The sequence below is a fragment of the Pelecanus crispus genome, chromosome 3, assembly GCF_030463565.1.
Source record: "Pelecanus crispus isolate bPelCri1 chromosome 3, bPelCri1.pri, whole genome shotgun sequence".
NCBI classification, from domain to species: domain Eukaryota; kingdom Metazoa; phylum Chordata; class Aves; order Pelecaniformes; family Pelecanidae; genus Pelecanus; species Pelecanus crispus.
In genome coordinates this window covers 43,024,152-43,043,147 of record NC_134645.1, presented here as the reverse complement: position 1 = coordinate 43,043,147, position 18,996 = coordinate 43,024,152, and the positions used below count along the sequence as shown (strand labels likewise).

The window sequence follows — 18,996 nt, the reverse complement described above, 5'->3', positions numbered from 1 at the left end:
ACCACAGTCTAACTGGCATTTCTGCATGCTCTTTGAATCTGTAGGAGTGACCGGGCTACTGCAATAGTGTCATAGCAAGGCTTTTGGAGATCTGAGCAGAGTTACTGATCCTGCTTGTCCACCGGTGGTCTGTCTTGGTGAATACCGGTGAGGCACACCCCAGTGAAGGAAAACTCTCCAGAAGGAGAGCTGCCTACATCCCATGGGCTGAAGCTGTAGAGGTGGCCTTTAACATGCCTGCTGCCAGGACTGGTGGTACTCGAGGGTTTGCGTTGCTTCCCTCAGCACCTCTCTGCTTCTTCTCTCACTATCAAGGAACTGTATAGTCTCAGGTGACACAGGTGAGGTGACATGTCCCTTACATTGTCTTACTTTAGGACAGGGTTTCACAGCACAAGGCAGAGCTGCTCTGCCCGACACCACGGCTAGCTGCTGCTCTGGGTGGAGGCTCACTCTCCTTGCTTGGATCATGACCCTCCCATGCTCTTCTGTGCTGTCTGATGTTCTTCACACCCCTCTGGCAGCCCGTTAAACTTAGGTTTTGGGAGTTTCAGTGAGTCAAATCAGCTTGGGGAAGGAGCTGGTGGTTCTGGAGCTAGTGGAAAAAACAGGCGCAGCATGAGGCTGGCTGAAGGTGAAGGAGGACCAGAGGCAGGGAAGGAGACAAGAGGAAGAGCACAGCCTTCCTCTTTGGGTGTATGTGGGCTGTTAAATAGGGCTCAGTTGCCCTTGTTGCCTCAGGACCAGAGGCTCCTTCACGGCCTGGTAGAGAGAGGCTAATGCCAAATTAATGTGTTATGTATTGCCTGGAAGAGCCTTGACCCTGCTGGAAGCTGACTCATGTGATCTAGATCCTCATATTTGCTGAGAGTCCCCCTGAAAAGTGGCCAACTGTCTCTGAACAAGTGAGAGAAGCTGTGCCACTTCTGTACTCCTTTGACCCTTGGATGGGGCAATTTATAAACTGGGGTTGCTCATGTCTTTGAAATAAGATACCATTGTCACTTTGCTTTTCAAAGGTAAAGAGGCTAATAAATTTTATGGCTGCTGAGTTATCAACTTGTTAAAATATAAAGGAGGAAAAAGAAGAGAATTTCTTTCTTCACATCCTTAACGTCTAACAGACAGCACTCCAGGATTATCACTTCGTAGAGGAACTTATCATGAAGCTATTTTTAGGCCTGTTGTTCCTTTGCTTGCTCTTCTCAGAAGGTAAGTTTTGAAAGGCCCTTTGAAAATTCGAGTTACACAGTATTTAGGAACCTATATTTTTAGTTGTTGCAAGGTGGGTGTATAGCAGGAGTCTTAGAAGCAGGATGAAGAAAATCTGTGAGTAAAACTGTGATCTTGCATGTAATTTTGGGTATATTTGATCATTTTTTATAAAGATACATGCATTGGTTTGCACTATCCTGGGGATGGACTGCATCTTAGGCAGGCACTAAGGCTTTCTGATGAGGAAAGCATCATCAAATAATTAGACTAACAGTGAGATCAGTCCCCAAATGGTGCAGAAATTCAAGCAAGGGACAGAGGTTTTCTCTGAATTCATATATATGATCATCTTGTTTTTTCAGTGATAGACGATCATGTGAATAGTTTAGGCAGCATCCTGGCACTCAGGGCATCGTTGTTCAGATTTCTGCAAATTTCAGGGTAGGGGGGAGCCTTTGTTCCTTATACTGGGTCTGTGGAGTCCACATGTGGTGCCAGATGCCAGTTTCGTAGGTATGCTAGGACTAAAAATGCTGTGCATGTTTTGGCCTTATTGGCTCTGTGCTTCAGCTCTCTGTCTGTAAGAAATAAATGATAAATAGTAATAATGCTTTACCTTACCAGTAGGCTATGAGGATAAGTATCTTCAGAGGATTATAAGGTGCTCTGATAAGTAACTATTAGGAGGTTTTGATTCTAAAATAAGCAGAAGAGCTTTTTAATTTAGGGGAAAAGATGCATGGTGATTGCTGTTCCTGTGAAAATTTCTTTCAGGAAAAAATGTCGCTTGATAGCAGCCCATAAGAATTGTTAGCTGAAACAGGTTATCTACAAGAGCAAGGGATGAAGGAGTAGAATCTTTCTCCCAAATTTTGGGAAAACTGTCAGAGAAATGCTTTTTTTTGATGTTGGGAAAATTAAGAACACAAACTAGAATTATTAAATGCTAGAGTAAGGGAGTAACTATAATATTGGGAGCAGCAGGAGTTAAAAAAATCATCCTATGGAAAGCATATATCCAAAGCAAACTAAGAAAACTAAAGAGGTTAAAATTTAATCAGCCAAGCCAAAAATGAATTGAGGGGAAACAATGAATCGTTGCTGAAGGAATAAAAACTAATAAATCTTTTTTCAAATCCATCTGAAACAGGGAGTCTGTAGGGTTGACTGATGTATAAAAGAAAGCTGAAGCCCAACAGAAAAACTAAATTAATTTCTTTTTTCTTTGGTGTCCTCTGCACAAGAGCTTAAAAAAAGCCTTCACTCAGAACCTTTTAGGACAGGGGACAAGCAAGGGAATGGTCAAATCCTTGAACAAATTGACAACAAAAAGAAATGCCAGGATTAGATGATATCCACCCAAGGGAGTGAGCCAAGCAGAAATATGAACTTGTCCATTGTATTAACTGTGGTGCAGACTAGTTCTCGAATCGGTATTGGTGTTGGGAATGGAAGACGGCAAATGTGAAACCAGTTTTTATAATGGGCTCAATTTTAGGCATATCCAGGGAACTGCAGTGGTAGTTGTACAAAAGCAGTAAGGTTGTCTTCTGCACTAGACAAATTGGTGATAACAGCATAAAGAGCAGAGTGAAGTGACTCAGGGTAAATGTGATATAACAGGGGATTTTCCCTTTGGAATTGATGAAGAAAATCCATGACAGTGGGCACATGCCCATGGACTGATTATTCAGCTGGGGGGTATGTGGATTTCCACGAATCTTTTGAGCAAGAGCTCCTAAGGAAGCTAACTGTCACAGTGTAAGGGCAAAGGCACCTTTCTGGGCCCCTGGATAAAAGCTGGGGACTGAAGAATCGGATTGCAAATTTTCAAACTGTGAGAAGAGGGGAGAGCAAACTTCCAGAGGCTCATTATTGATCTGTGGTGGGATGTGGGCTCTCCACATATTCAGAAATGATCTGGATAAGGGGTCACACTAGCTTGCTGATGCAAAACTATTTGGGATGCTCAGAATGAAAACCTAAAAGTAATATATACAGGGAAAACTTACTGCAGCTATGCGTACACTATGATGAACTCTAAATTAGATACTGCTTGGTCACAGAACATAGCTGTCTGAAGACATCACCTCAGTGTTAGCAGCGGTCAGCGAGACAAACAATTTCAGGAGTCAGGGAGAGAACAGTACAGAAAACACATTTCTGCTGCTGTGTATAGGTCCATAGTTCACCTGCATCTTGACAGTTGTCTAGATTTCTCATCTCAAAAAAGATGTGGAAAAACCTAGGAGGAGGATAAAGAGGAAGAGTGCTCAGACTTGTGAAACAACTTCCACATGAGATCAAATAGACTGACTCTTCAGCCTGGAAGAAGGACAGATAGGCATATGACACAGACATATGCAAAATGGTAAATTTTGTGGAAACAGGGGAACGACTACTCTTTACAGGAACAACAAGGAAACAGATCAAGTTATTAACAAATGAGAAAGTACTTTTTTTCAACATCAAGTGATGAAGCACCTTTGCCACAGGACTTGGGGGGAAGCCAAAAGTGTGAAAGAGTTAGAAAAACAAATAGGCAAATCCATAGAAGAAAGGTCTCAGGGAGTTCTTCAACATTAAGTAATTGCTTGCTCAGGGAGACCAATAGCACAGATAGTTGGGAGGATAGAGCATGGAAGTAGAACTGTATTTTCCTTATTCTTTCCCTAAGCATCTGCATTTGGATGTTGTCAGAGGCAGAATCCCAGATCAGATGGACCTTCGGCCTGACACAGTCCAGCCATTCTTAAATCTTTGAAATATTGAGACATCGTTCCCTGCCCCCCTGATTCCCCCAATTCTGGAAACTGGGGTTGGACCCTCTTTCTCCCTCAATGTAACCTGTGGATCTATTCTCAAATATAGTTGAAATTAGTGTTAAAATTCTGAAAGATACTGAGTTTCTGCAACAGATTTGTGTGATGCAGATGAGTGCCTGCCTCATCCAGTATCTCAAAAACACAGCTGGGGTTCTGGTTATTGTCATGAGTAAAGCATCATCTAAAAACATGGATGGAACAAGCACAAATTTTAAAGAAAATGTCACAAAACAGCCAGGCAGCAACTGTCTCAACTTTCTACCAAGTACAGTAAAAATAATACATTTTGCTCATGGCTGAAACTCAAGTGGAGGGGGGAACCCCAAATGTATGGAAATTCCTGAGAGTTATTGAAGATGGTCAAGTAGTAGGGCTTGAGACAGGCTGAGGTGGTCATGGGGAGCAGCAGTGGCTTTCTGCCACCGTGCTGATCTCTGTGTGCAGCGGTACCCATGTCCACAGGGGCTGCCCAGAGCTCCCTGCTCGTGCCAGGTATGTAATCTCCTTGCAGTTTGAGCACTGCCAGCTGCCCTACGCCCAAGTGTATCTCACTGCTGGGCTGAGCTGGCTCTGCATTTACTCTGCCTTTGACATGGAAAGAAAGGTGTACAAGCAGAAATACGCAGCAGGACTAAATATTCCAGAAGTAGCTTCTGGATATTAAAGGACAATTATTATAGGCACAGCAAGACTCATTATGAGACTTGCTGGATGCTGATGGCTTCAGTGTGGCAAGCAGGGACAGCTGTGAGCATGCTTTGAAGTTCAGCTGAGGATCCAGACCCAGACTTCATGGCTACCTTTGGAGATTTTTAGAATAAAACAAAATCTACATGTATAAATCCAAGTGTAAACTCAAGGAAAGAGAATAATGTTTACTGAAATAGGTACAGGCCTGTCTTCTAGCTCCACAGGCTATTTCATCTGTCAACACTCTCTACTAAGAGAAGAAATTGCAGCTGTTTCTCTATCACTATGGCAAACTCACAACAGTGTGATGTTGCTCCCTGACTGTGGAAATGTAGATTAATGTGAATTGCTCTTTCTAAGGAGTTCCACCTTGTACATGTTCAAGTTACTCTAAATTTGGACAGGATAAGACTACAGCGATATATGAAATGTGCTAAAGAGGAAAACAGGTAGAAAAGGCCTGTGGAGGATGAGGTTGGTTGAGGAGGTCCACAAGCAGTCCATCACCTGTGCATGTGACTTCATTGTATTCCACCAATTTCAACAGATCTCACCTGCTTATAATAACTAAAAGCTTATTCTAGTATAGCAAAAAATAGGAAAATACATTTGGTTGTTGGGATGAGCCTCACCTTTGGAAAGTAGCCAGAGAAGAAAGGTTGCACCTCTCAGGATTCTGTGTTTTTAGGTATATTAAGTCTTCTGATGTGTTTTTCTAAGGTAAAAAAAGTAGCACAATTCATTCTTTTAATGTTTTAAAGGTAACACAGATCATCTGGAAGAACACGGGAAACTACAGGTAAAGTATGAGTACACCTTTATCTTTTTTTCCTTTTTTCAATACTCTGTGGCTGTTGCTTCCTCTGAGGCAGGCAGAAGAATTAAAAATACAGCTTGGTGCTCTAAACTGTTCAATTCTGCAAAGAATAAATGCAAAGCAAATGACTCAGCAATGAGATGTTGCAGCTGCAAGATTACAGTACCTAATCAGGAAATAAAGGTTTCTCTGAACAACGTTTGTTATTAGGTTGCATATCCTGTGCATAGATTGATTGTGGTTAGCACTTGTTCCTAGATGCTCTGTTGCTCTTTTAGAAACACAGAATTAAACTCTTCCTTGTGCTATAATGGTGCAAAGTGTGTGCACCATTAAAGTCCTCCGACTGGGGACAAGGGGGTGTGTGGGGACTGTGGTGGCCCTTGTCACAATATAGATTTCACCTTTATGTAGTAGTGATGATCAGCTACCCAAACATGGTCATAGTGATGAGGGACGCTCTAGCCAAGTCATCCTGGGGGGGTTGTCTTTCATATCTCTTTAAAGTACTAGATGTTGGGCCATACCTACAGTCAGGATGTAGGAGGACATTAAATAATTTTCCTAGCGGTACTGAGCTATCTCCCATGTTGAGTGAACAACATTACTTGCATCCTTACCTCAAATGCAACTCTTTTTTCCCCTCTTTAGTGCTTTCTATGATCTATGACCACCTGGGAATTTTGCCAAGGACCCAGAATTGGTTCATGCTGCCTTTCCTGTTGCATATTGGAGATGTAGCTTTTTGTTTTGTCTGTTGGGTGCCCCTTGGAATGTGAAGATGCGTGCAGTAGCTGTCCTTATGACCTCTTCCAGATTAAGCACTTGCTGTTTGCAGCAATGAATGTAACAGGTTGTGTTCAGCATGTTTCATTGTTTGCTTAGGCCCAGTTCTGTGGCAATCAGTAAGAAAACTGAGTAAAAAGTATCAAGTTTTGGAAGAGTGGGTTTGAAAATGCAGCTGTCCAGATCTGTGTTCCCGTGTATTTCTAGCAGAGGTATAATTGTTCTTTAAAATTGCTGTTACATGAGTAAAAGCTTGGTACTGTGTGAGCATGGAGCCCATAGGACCCCTCCTTCCACAGATTTCCTTGTTAGATCTAAGCAATCAGCCATATTTATTTCTTTATGTCAAAGGCTCTAAGAAGTTTCCAGTTTTCATGTGAGCAGGCGATGTTACCTGAGACCCCTTCATCTTCAGGTTTGTGTTTGATATTACCCTTGTAGAGGCTCTCCCTCCCAAAATTATTTGACAACGGGCTGGGGGAGAAATCAGCTGTTTGAGGGGATGCATATGTGTGGGATGTGACTGAAGTGGAGGTAGGGTCTACAAACTCCTTAGTTTTTTGTTCTGTTCATAATTACTTTTCTACCTTAGTTTTTTCAGCTGCTGAGGATGCCGCTATTACTTAAATCACTCACAGCAGTGTTTTGTGATCTCTTTTTGCTCGATGGTTGAGCATTTCAGTGCATCTAAGCACCTAAAGTGTTTACTGAACATCTGAGTAAAGTTTCTCATCCTCTCTGACTGATTTAAGACTGCCAGTCAAAACAATCAGTATAGACTTCTTATATTTTAATCAATTTTGTTATGTTTAAGTATACTGGTGAATGTAATTTTCTTTCAAGGTTACTGCTGTTTTTTAACCCGGAGTCTTTCACTTTTCTGCAGTTCATGCTCTGAGGCCAGCTGACATTAAAACAGTCACTGCAATAGGAAGTTTGCAAAGAGTAAGTACAAGCGGGAAGCATGCTGAACGTGACCCATTTCCTCTGTTGTGATGATGAAGTGAGCTGATGATGTAGTTTGGGGTCCTAGTTAGGGCGTTCAGGACTTCAATCTTTCCGAAAACATCAAAGGCTTCTGGTGAAAAATGACTGGAAATACCTGCTGTTCAGTGTTCCAGTATACCCTGAGTCTAAAAATAGTCAACTGACTTCATGCAGGAGGAAATGTGATCACAGTACTCTTGCAAAGAACCATGATATTTGATTAGAGTGCTTGGATTTTCCTAACAATGAGCACAACAGGTCGAATAACTGGAAGAAGAAGCTGGGAGAATTCAAACTGGAAAAAAATAGAATTTTGGTAATTACCATTGGAACAAATTATCGAGAAATGCAGTAGATTTTCCATCCTATTGAAGTGTTTTCTGTACAGACTTGTTTCCTATCTAGAAGGCAGAAGCTCTAGAAGAATCACAAAGTTATACTTCTGATGTATAAATCACTGGGCGAAGTTCTCCTGCCTGTTCTAATACAGTCAGATTTGGATGATCTTTATTTGTCTTAATAGCTGGAAGTGAATGTCTGAAACAGATTTGAAGCCCAATTAAAAGCATTTAACAACAATTCTCGAGCTTTGAGGAAGTGTAGAAATGGATGTTGGGCAAAAATTAGTAGCCAGAGACTCTCCCTTATCACAAAACAACTTCCAAATTTGAGGTGGAATTCATTAAGACATCATACTTTTCCTTGGGATGAAAGTTTTCCATTAGAAAATCAGCACTCCTGGACTCCTTGTGAATACCTCCCTCCTTGGAAGAAAGTAATCGCCCTAGGTGCAAAGGTGCTTCACCCATATCAGATGCATGGCCCTTTAGAGCAAGTCTTTTTTGTGCTAATATCTCTGTTACTTGTGGATGGTGCCATAGAAAAACAAATAAATTATCTTCTTTAAAGAATGCCTACTTTCCTAGAGCAAACATCTCTGTCACTGTCACCTCCTCAGACTCTCTGAAATCAATGAAGTTCCTCTATTTATGTTAAGGGTTTTTTTTAACAGACACCATGCTGGCTGAGTGCCATACATGTAATTTATCTAAATGATTTCAGGTCATGACCCTTGTTGAAAAGGAGTAGATGCAGAGAAATTTGGTTTAGAACAGCATTTCATTTGACTGAATTTGAGTTCAACTAGTCAAATTTTATTTTAAGCCATATGTAATAAATTCATTAATGAAAGGAATAACTAAGAAAGGATTACCAGACTATGAAAATAGGCTGTAGTAAGGAAGCTCTTGAAAATAATTTAAATCTGTGAGTAACTACAACACAATGGAGAAGAATATGTAGAAAGCAATGGGAGTGGAACATGGGAAGGGAACAGCATATGTAGAGCTAGTTTACCCTTTGCTTAATGCTGTTCTTATTGCTTGCTTGTTCACAGACACCAGGATCTGGTGTACGTCATGAGGATTTACTCCAAAGGTAACAATGAATTGTTAGCATTGATAAGTGTCATGATACTAATTTATACAGTATCACAGTGCAGGAATTAGGCCCAAGCAATACTTATTATTGCTTTCTAGACAGGAGGAGAAAGACTATGTAAAATATAAAGGATTTTGAGACACTTGATCCTTCCCACTCCTCAGTTAACAGAAATTCTTTGTACTTATGCAAGATACATAATTATCTTACGGTTGCACTAACCTTGATTAAGAATCATTGCTACATGATGAATCCTAAATAGTAAATATCATCATCCACTAGTTAGAGACCAGAAGCAGGGATTTATCAAAGTAAAGAAAGAACATAGCAGTCCTGATACCCTGTCCTCTGCTTGAATGATTCCCAGTGCTTCATGGACAAGCCTTACCCCATTTTCTTCTTTCATGCCCCCTTAGCAGATCTAAATCAGTGAGTGAACAAATGGCTAAGCCTTGTAGATGCAAGTCTGTGTAGGTCTTTTGAGTCATAGTATTCCAGTCGAGGATTTGGTCCTGCACAGAAAAACTTTAAAAGACTAATTTTTTTAAATGGTTGCACAAGCATCTGTGTGCACTTGTATGTGGGTGCACACAGAGAGGTCCCTGCATTACTTCTACATATGCATAAGCACAATTACTGCAACATGCAGAGTGTACAGAGACACAAAAAATTGAGATCCAAGACTGTGTTTTTACTCAGCAGTAGCTGATGACATGACGGTTTTGGGGAAAGAAAGGCCCCGTTCTTAATTTCAGCAGCTGCCGTGAATACGTACTCTGAGCTGTAGCATAGCTAATAAGAAATTGAGGCTGTGCTGTAATGTAATTTTTCTTTGAGAAGCTGAATAACAGCAACTTCCTGTTTTCTCTTCCCTTTCTATAGCACAGGAAAGAGCCTCCTTGAAGTAAGCGTGGAAACTTTAGCAGGTGTGTCTTGCTGTCACGCTGAAACTTGAGCAAATTGATTGGACAGCACACTGGCAGAAGCTCCAGGGCTTTGCTGGGCTGCAGAGCAGGTGCAGCACAAGCACGCTGCAGGGGTGTGAGGGAAGCCTGAGGGACCGTGTGCTTGGGGGACATGAGTACAGCCAGGCTGGGTTATCTATGCTGGCTTTAAAGAGACTGTCTGGGTAGACAAATAGCAGTGAAGAAGGGGTGCTGCAGACTGCTGCAGGAGTTTTACATGCCCAACAGGGATTTTTGGGCTACTACTACTACACACACCACAGTCCCTGTTGGTGTGTGCTTGCTGCCCATGCTAGCCCAGTGAAATTTTGTGTGGGTTTGCCTGTCCAGTACTCCTTCCACTGTTGTGTGTTCAGGATTTACACTGGGGCTGCTATAGATGCACCACATATGTGAATTCATCATCTGTCAGCTGGTTTCAGCTCAGAAGGCAGCTGTGAGTTCCTTGAAAGGTCTTGCAAGTAAAACCTTCAGGTCCGCTGAAATGCTGAGTTGAGTAGTGGATAGCTCCAGGGTCCTCTCTTCCAAATCTTCTTCCTAGTGTCTTAATGTCACCTCCATTTCCCTGTGAAAGGGGTTTAAAACCTGGCAACTCCTCAGCACTTCAGGAGGCTGACTCTGGGTAGGCTTTCCCAGTAGCTTCACTTCCACAGCTGCCTGTATTTAAATCCACGTACACTACTTGTGGCTGACATGAGAGATGGGGGTGGAGGTTTCTGACCTGAATCTGGAGGCAAACTCAGATGTCAAACCTCCACTTCAGAAGGTGAGGAGCAAAACCAGCGAGAGCAGCTGCAGAGGGGCTTGGGCATACCTCTCATGCCCGCCAAGAGGTCCTCAGACTTTACATTTTCTGGCTGGTTTAGTTCTGTTGTGTTTACAGTGAAATGGCAGAGTAGCAGTCCCTTGTATGCAGAAATGACCTAACCTGTGTATGTCATTCAGCTCTCATTAGCAGTTTTAATCCCTCGGTCCTGCACCAGTCTCCTCTGCCTGGCACAAAGGAAGTGACATCAGACAGTCAAGCCATGTAAGTCTGAGCGTTTTTTGGCTGGGCAGTTGCTTTACAGCTGGAAAGGTGGAGGATGGAAGCCTTTGATGCTGGAGCACTTCATTGGATACAGAATATGCTCAGTACTGGCAGAGGCTGCACAGACACTCCAAGGACAGACCCTGCCACTGTGGCTCAATTGTCACCTCGGAAGCAGGAGGAGCAAAGCCCACTGTGTGCTTTGGGGTCTAGTTCACCTGACTTAACATCAGGTTTCCCTCTTTATAGCTGCAAAACAATTTTTTTTGGCTGAAATAGAATTAGAGGTGTGCCTACCAAGCTGTGGCTGCTGTTTTCATCTAAGTGCACGTGTCTGAGAGAGATGCCTGAATATGAGCTAATCACCCCAGGCCCTCTGTGTAGCACAGACAAGTGTCTAATCTTAACCCATTTAGGAGAGAAAAGATTAATCCCACCTGAAGTATCAAATGTTCTTTGATTTAATGTTAAAAATCAGCCAAAGCTTTACCCTTACGGATGCCTTCATAGTTTCTCTTTTCCTTTCTGCTTTTCAGAGACCTCCTGCATCAGGCTGAAGAAATAGTGAAGCTCATGAAAGAGAATCAGGTTTGTTTAAAGCACAGGACAATTCAGAGAGCTTGGTGTTGAAGCAGAAGAAGGGAGAAATGTGATTAAATACGTTAAACAGCACTCAAAAATCTCTTCAAAATAGAAAATGCCATTTCTTGAGGTTAACAGACTTTGGTCTTTCTGTGGTAAATAAGAATCAGCTCTGTACCTTTCACGTACAGAGTTTTGTTCTTGAAAGTATCCCACCTGGTTTGTTTGTCAGAGTGGCTGAAGAGCTTGGTAGGGAAGCCAGTACGTTTGTTTTCTGTTTGTTAAGGCTGTGAGACCTCTGCTAGCTACACTACATAACTGTGCCAGTGTTTCTGAGAAGCCAATACAAAATAATAATTCTCAGTATTTGTCTCTTCAGTTTCCCTTTGGTCTTTTAGGATCGTATTTTCAGAAAGGACAGGAAAGACCTAGATATGCTTTTGCTGATGTCAGTGGTTGATGCTGGTGAGAGTTTGAATTATCACTCATGGCCGAGTGCTTTATGAATCCCGTCCTGGAGTTTTACACGTTCATTTTTCTTCTCTATTCTTAACACTGAGGCATGTTATTTTGTAAAATGGTCTTGACATAACGGGGAAAATGTAATTGGCAAGGCGATTCTGCTGTTGCCTCTTTGTTCTACAAGGGAGCCCGCTGGACTGTTTGTACATGGATTTAGCATACATTTTTGTGGAACTGAGTGATTCTAACCAATGCTCTTCAGGATTGGTGAGAACTGCCTAATAAACATAGCACAGATGAGCAGGGCTCTAGCTCTCAGATTTTTGCTCCAGTCTTCATCCCACTAGTGTGACCCAACCTCAGCAGTTCAGGAAAATTAACCCTGTCAGCAAGCTGCGACAGTGATGGAAAGAAGCAGCATCAAGCTCTGTGCTAAGCTGTGCATGCCCATCTTCTCTGACAGACATTCTGATGGCAGCAGCAATTTCTGGCTCTAACCTGAGCTTTTCATAGGTGTGCGTTCAGCTTTAATTGCAGCATTTGCTGCCTAACCATCCATTTGCTGTCTCCTGTTGGGAAAAGCTGGATGGTTTGTCAAGTGGAAGTGATCAGGGTGGCCAGGGTTGGGTCACAGCCTACTGCTTGGTCTTGCTGATTTAAAGCCATAGCAGTTCTTGTGTGAGAAAGGAAAATAGCAAATAGGTCTCTTATCCTATTCCTTTCAATTTTCTTTTTTTTTTTTTTTTCTTCCAGATGATGGACTTCCAAAATGACTGGAAACTGATCACAGTTTTTTTTAGTGCTGAAAACCCATGCTCTTCCTGTGCCTCTACACAATTGGTAAGCTTTTCACAGGGTGGTTTAGCAGTCAAGGCAGGTGGTTAAGACACCTTCCCAAGCTCTGCTCTCTGCCATAGTGAACCAAAGCAGTAGCTGGTTCCAGGATGTTGGAATGACTCTATCCAGTGATGTATGCACCTGGCATACATGGGGTTTTTTTTGTATTTGTAAACACGTGTACTTAATTTGTGATCCCCAGTCTGAGATGCCTTAGGAGAACAGGTCTTTTCCACCTTTAAGTCTAAAGATACTTTTCTTCCCCATCCCTGTCCTGTTTGATATGTTAAGTTGTCTAATTATAAGCAGTTAAATTACAAGACTAGTTCCATGTTATTTTCTTGGTGCTGGCTAAGGCTTGAATCCAGAATATAGCGGTTGTTGGTAACACTTCAGTACCCTGTAACACTTCACAGCGTTTGTGACTTTTGGCAAATTGATAACTTTGGTTTTTCTACTAGTTTTGATGGCATTTCTCATCTCATTTACAGAAGAACTGCATATTGGACAACCTGGAAAAACTTAAAGATGTCTTGGATTTTTTGTATAAAAAGGTAAGATTTGTTAATAAACCTTGAATATCTGAATCCTTTGCTGATTTTTCCAGTCTCCCTTACTGGACTAGGGCTTGTACCACTTTTCAGGTGACTTGGAACACCAGTCTCATTGTCTTCAATCCACTGGCTTCATTCATTGTCAATAAGTGTTTTATTCATGCTTTTAAAAAGCTGATGTATGCAAAGAGAAAGGGCGGACAGGTAACTGCTTCATTTTGCAACACAAGTTGATGTACCACTCAATCTTTGGGATTTTTTGAGTGATTTCTATTAAAAATAGAGTACATCTATCTAGGTCTGAATGTTTAGCAGAGCTGTTTGAGAAAATAACTGATATCTAATAACTGGATGTGTGGAGCTACTGAGGCAGTGTACAGAATGCTAACTACCCAGTGATGACTTTTACAGACCAGGGAAAACACCCATTAAAAACATCTATAATGGACCTTTTTTCATATTATGTGTTCATTTTAAGATCTCAGCATTTCTAAAGGTTTTCTAGCTGGCTGAGCTAAGAATTATCCACTTATCTATGATCGTTTCTGGGAAATGCTCTGCACTGAGTCTTAGTCTACTAATGAATAGTAGACTAGATACAGATATACCACTACTAAAGCAGACTATTAACTGTTTATCTGAAGTGTTTCAATACATCTTCCAAGAATTTTGTTTTGCTGGATTGAAGGCCTAAAGGGTATTCTAAACCTGCTACAGTTCAATTGCATTGAGCCACAACCACTCATTTTTCTCAACCTGACTTCAGCAAATATTGTGTACAGGTGAAGTTCCACCCATGCATCCTCTTCAGATTCTCTCCACTATTATTTCCAGAATCTGTTTATGTGCACTTGTAAAAGTGAAATATCATTATGTAAATGGAAAGCTGCTTTCTGCTTGGGGGAGAGGTGAGGCGGGATGCACGAGTGCTTATGCTATTATACAGGACATTTCATCCCCAGCTTTGCATTGGTATGTTGCCACAAAAATGGTAGCTCCTAGTTCATTTGAGTTCAATTTAGTTGGCTGGTGGCCACTTAGGTTATGTAAAATGAATTGCTGGGTCTCAGTCAAGAAGTCATGGTCACAAGTGAATGATGACCAATGTTATTCTAGATGGCAGACATAGGAGTAGGGTTCAGGACGGAATTGGCAAAGATTTAGGTAATTGATTTCATGCAGGCAGAATCCCAGGCCTGAGGTAATGCACATGGAGCTGTAGATGTAATTTTACCATTATTGCTACTTGCTGATCTTTAATTACAAATATAACGTGATTAATTTTTAATTTATCACTGCAGGTTCCAAAGGCCTTCATAAATCTGGTGGATTCCACTGAACTCACAACTTCCTCTTTTGCATGCCAAGATTACAATAATGCCAGGTAATAGACGTTCCTTTAAATTCTTTACCCTGTCTCCTGCTGTTTTTCAGACATATAGATATGTATACATATTGACTTTATAACAGAGGTAGAGTCTTCTGAACAGTTTTTCTGCCCTTAATACAAAAGTATGTCAACGATTTTAGGTCTCCACTCTGTTTCTGATAAACTCTCTCTGTGAGGCATATTTTTACCAGGAAGAGTAGGTGCTTTTAATCCTGCCAACTTGGATAGCATATGTTTAAATATTGCACACTGTGGTTGTGGTGGATTGACCCTGGCCAGCAGCCACAGCCTCTCACTCACTTCCTCCTTTACTACCCTCCCACAGTACAGGGGAGAGACTAGGAAGAATGAAAGCAAGAAAACTCATGGGTTGAGATAAAGGCAGCTGAATAGATGAAAGAAAGAGGTGGGGGAAATAACTTACACAAAGGTAATCACTCACCACCTCCCACGAGTGGAGTGATGTCCAGCCAGTCTCCAAGCAACAGCAACCTTGGAAGCCAAAATGCCCCTCTTCTTCCTCTACCTCAGTTTTTATTGATCAGCATGACATTATATGATATGGAATATCCCCTCAGCCAGTTTAGGTCAGCTGTCCCAGCTGTGTCCCCTCATCATCTCTTGCCCACCCCCAGCCTGCTCACTGGGTGGGTCATAGCAGGGAAAAAGAGGAAGTGTCAATGCTGTACGAGCACTGTTCAGCAACAGCCAAAGCATTGGTGTGTTATCACAGTTTTAGCCACAAATCCAAAACACAGCACCATATGGGCTGTGATGAAGAAACTTAACTCCATCCCAGCCAGACACAGTACTGATTATGGTCACAAGACTGCACCAGTCTACCTACCCCCAACTCTTTAGTCAGTGCTACTTCTGCCCTGCAACTCTTGAGTCAAAAACTCTGATGGCTCTTTAAAAGTTTAAGTTTCTAGGTATCAACATTCACAAAAGGAATAACTGGTCTTAAAGCACATTGTGAGGCTGTGTGAAAGCTACTACTCAGGTTTAGGGTATGGTAGGATGGAGAACATCCAACTTGTCAGTTCCTTCTGGTAACTGCTTGCCTAGATGCTTTCATCCATCTCCCTCTCTCATTACCTTATAACAAAAGTGTGAGTAGCTATGTCCCAATTTAGTATGGAGTAGGAGTACGCACATGGACAGATATAATGGAGTAGTTTACAGCTGATGAGATTACACTCCGTCTTACTCCACAGTAATTTTTTTCCTGTGCCCGTGGCATAAGACACCATATGTACTAATACAGTCATCCTGAAGTGTTTCACAAGCTTTGCATGTATACAACCTGAGAGACATTCCATCAGTGAAGGAAGGGGTCTGGCTGCTGCATAACCACGTGCTTAACAAGTATAAGCAGAGGAGAAGCTTTCCCTGTCAAAAGCGATTGCATGGAGCATTCTAGCTTATTTCTCCTGCACAGGCAGTGAGGGGAAAAATGTGAGACAGGTAGATGAGAGGTGGGAAAGACGGATTTAGGAATATGGGTCTTGCCATATATTGAAGGCCTTAAAAATAAAATTAAACAGACCTAATTTTTTTTCCTCTGAGGAATTTTTACATTTCATTTTCAACTTAGTCAATTTGCTTTCTCGTCAGCATGCTTTTATAGTGGTGTTTATCTGGTTGAACAATTCCACTGGTTTGCAAGCCTTGTACTTCAGTGTCTGGTAATATCCTGGGTTCATCTCAGCTTCAGACCCAGATCATCTCCCAGATAAGGGCCTTGGCATTTGGCTACCAAGGCCTCATTTTGAACTGTATTTTGAGAGAAAAACATAAACGCACACCAAAAGATGAAATTTCAAGTGTCTAAGAGGAGAATAGTGGCTGACACTCCCAGTCCCATGTCAGTACCTAACTTTAGGCATCGCAGTTTGGGACATAGCAGGGATTTAAAGTTCCTTCCTTTATTAGTTTCTTACTAACTAGAAGTGTTGTCTGCACTAAAAGTATTGTCTGAACCACATTTTTAGGCACATAACTCTCTTCATGTATTATATGAGGTTCTTCTGTTAGGCTTGGGTAAGATTCTGGTCCCAAGTTCCTATTTCTTTCACTCACCAGCAGTGATAAGAGCACTTTAATGGAAAACTCCCATTTTATAGGTTTAGCTAGACTTCTGTGAAAAGGGGAGAGATAGAGAGAGCCTGATCCTGACAGGTACTTACTGCTTACATCTGCAAACCCCACAAAAAAGTTTCTCAGATTCCAGTCCATCCAGGCATTTTCAACTGAGTATATTTTTGCTGGAGCCAGACTAATTTTAAATGTATCTTATATTGTTCCTGTCTACAGCCTTGGTTCTCCAACTAGCTACAGAAATATGCAGTATGCACATCTCACCTTGCAGGTCAGAAATTTGGCTGAAATTGGTTAGCTGCTTGACAGTTCCTGGCCATCCTTGAGCATATATAAACTTTTGCAATGTTGAGCTTTCATCCACATTTCTAGATGGATGTCTTGTTGCCAAATACTAAGGCAGAAGTTCCTGTGGAAGTATTCTGAGCGTGTTCAATTTTCCTATGGGACTATAGAGAGGGAAATGTTTGAAAACTAGTGCAGCTGCTATTTTAAGCCTAAGCATGCTGCTAGCTTGTGAGACCCTGTGCTAATCCAAGTCTGGCATATTTGTCATCTGAGTAGGCTTTCAAATCAAGAAGCAATCCAAAGCTCTGGACATGGAAATATAGATAATTTTATGTTTATATAAAAAATTAGGATGTTCCACATAGCTTTCTCAATATATGCCACAATTTAGCCTTCAATATATGCTTGCCAGTGGCTTGAAAAAGTTCATGCCATCTGTCTTGTTTATTGAAAGTTCATAATGCCTTTCATGGTTTTCATTCTTTTCTGCAGCAATCCTGGCAGGAATCAGTGCAATTGTTTTGATGAATGCTCCACACTAGATGATAACATATTGAGGTGGTCCTATCAGGTATGGCATCTTCTGTGTTGCTTGGCTCTTATATTGCTAGACGTGCCTATTCATTTTCCAGATTGGGCTGAAGTGACGAGTTGAGAGGAATAGCAGTGAGGAAGTTGAGTAACAGGCTTTTTATGACATGTCCACAGCAATCCTGACCCTGTTTCTTACATCAGGAACATTGGAGATAACTTCTATCTATACCTGAGTCATCTCAGTATCTCTTGAAGCTTCTAATGACTATATAGCTTTTGGCAACCTAGGATTTGTCATATCCTATCATAGAAATGATCCATCTTGTCCAGTAACCTGACACATGATTTAGAAGAGGGAAACTTTCTGTTAAGACAAAGACAGTTATGCTGGAATCCCTTTTAAAAATGACAGGGAGGCAATAAACATGGCATTTCATTGCCTTGCTAAGCTTGCTGCTCTTTCAAAGAAAATTATGGTAAATCAGTGTAGCTTTCTCATAGCTACAAGGATTTTCCAATCATTGTGTAAGAAGATTTTATTAAATTACTATCTTTGTTCTGGATTACAGAATTTTATTATTGTGGTTTATTAGGAATGGGGATAATCTTAGTTCATTGTAAGCCTTGATGAATTGCACATATATTACACTCTCTACCTGATATACTCATCTGATTAAATGGTTGTCTGTTCAGGATGCTTGGGAAAAACTGCTGGAGTCTGAGCGGTATGACCAAAAGGATGACTTCACTGTCATTCCTCAGCCTTCTCTCCAAGAAAGAAATCTGCTGCTCAGACCGGTGAGTAAACTCAAGTTGCTCCATTCTTTCTGGACAGTATCTGCTGAGATTGAGTGCAATATTCAGCTGGCTGTTTCCTGTCTAGGCTGTGTTTAATGCCAAAAAACAAGGCAGGTCAGGCACATGCAGAACACACCTCAGGATCAGGCACAGAGGTCCTGAGAGAGTGGAGCTTGCTTCAAACAGTGTCAGTCAGTGATCCTGTGTGTTTTTGAATGCTATGTTCCTTGGAGAAATCAAGTCATGGCATCTCTGTAGATCAGGTCATGAGTGTCTGGAAACTGTCAGTGCTGCTAATTTTTCCGTATCTTTGCAGTCATCAGCTCATTCATCCCTGATTTTGCTCATGTGTGTTTGGAAACAAAGGCAAAAAGAGGGTTACAAGAAGTGTTTAAGAATATGTAGGGGGAAAAAGATAAAGGTTTTGTAAATTCTGTTGGAAAGTAGAGTTTCCTCCCTGCAATGAGATCAATATAGTCTGGGAACCTGGGAATGAATTTTGTCCAGATTTTGTATTTGGTATAGCCAGTGAGGAATGAATATAGATAGATAGGGTTGCCTGGGATGTCAGACATGATTTTGCCACAGGTGATCTATAAAGGAAAGTTCAAAGATGAAAGTTGTCTGACACCTGACAATGAATAGGGAAAATATTGCTTGCTAGGTAATGGTTCACTCAGAGCAAGGTATCAAAAT

The 18,996-nt window shown here is 41.4% G+C and overlaps 1 protein-coding gene across 1 annotated transcript in view; it reads left to right on the top strand.

The window, feature by feature from the left end:
- Nucleotides 1-1,163: 1,163 nt before the first annotated feature.
- PLB1 (phospholipase B1) overlaps nt 1,164-18,996 on the top strand; it is an 84,179-nt gene continuing 66,346 nt past the window's right edge. The window contains exons 1-13 of the mRNA XM_009490578.2: nt 1,164-1,212; nt 5,492-5,529; nt 6,685-6,748; nt 7,220-7,278; nt 8,717-8,757; nt 9,643-9,686; nt 10,671-10,755; nt 11,292-11,343; nt 12,553-12,639; nt 13,128-13,190; nt 14,492-14,574; nt 17,461-17,539; nt 18,196-18,300. Coding sequence (XP_009488853.2) covers nt 1,164-1,212; nt 5,492-5,529; nt 6,685-6,748; nt 7,220-7,278; nt 8,717-8,757; nt 9,643-9,686; nt 10,671-10,755; nt 11,292-11,343; nt 12,553-12,639; nt 13,128-13,190; nt 14,492-14,574; nt 17,461-17,539; nt 18,196-18,300 — 849 coding nt within the window. The remainder of the gene's footprint in view (nt 1,213-5,491; nt 5,530-6,684; nt 6,749-7,219; nt 7,279-8,716; nt 8,758-9,642; nt 9,687-10,670; nt 10,756-11,291; nt 11,344-12,552; nt 12,640-13,127; nt 13,191-14,491; nt 14,575-17,460; nt 17,540-18,195; nt 18,301-18,996) is intronic.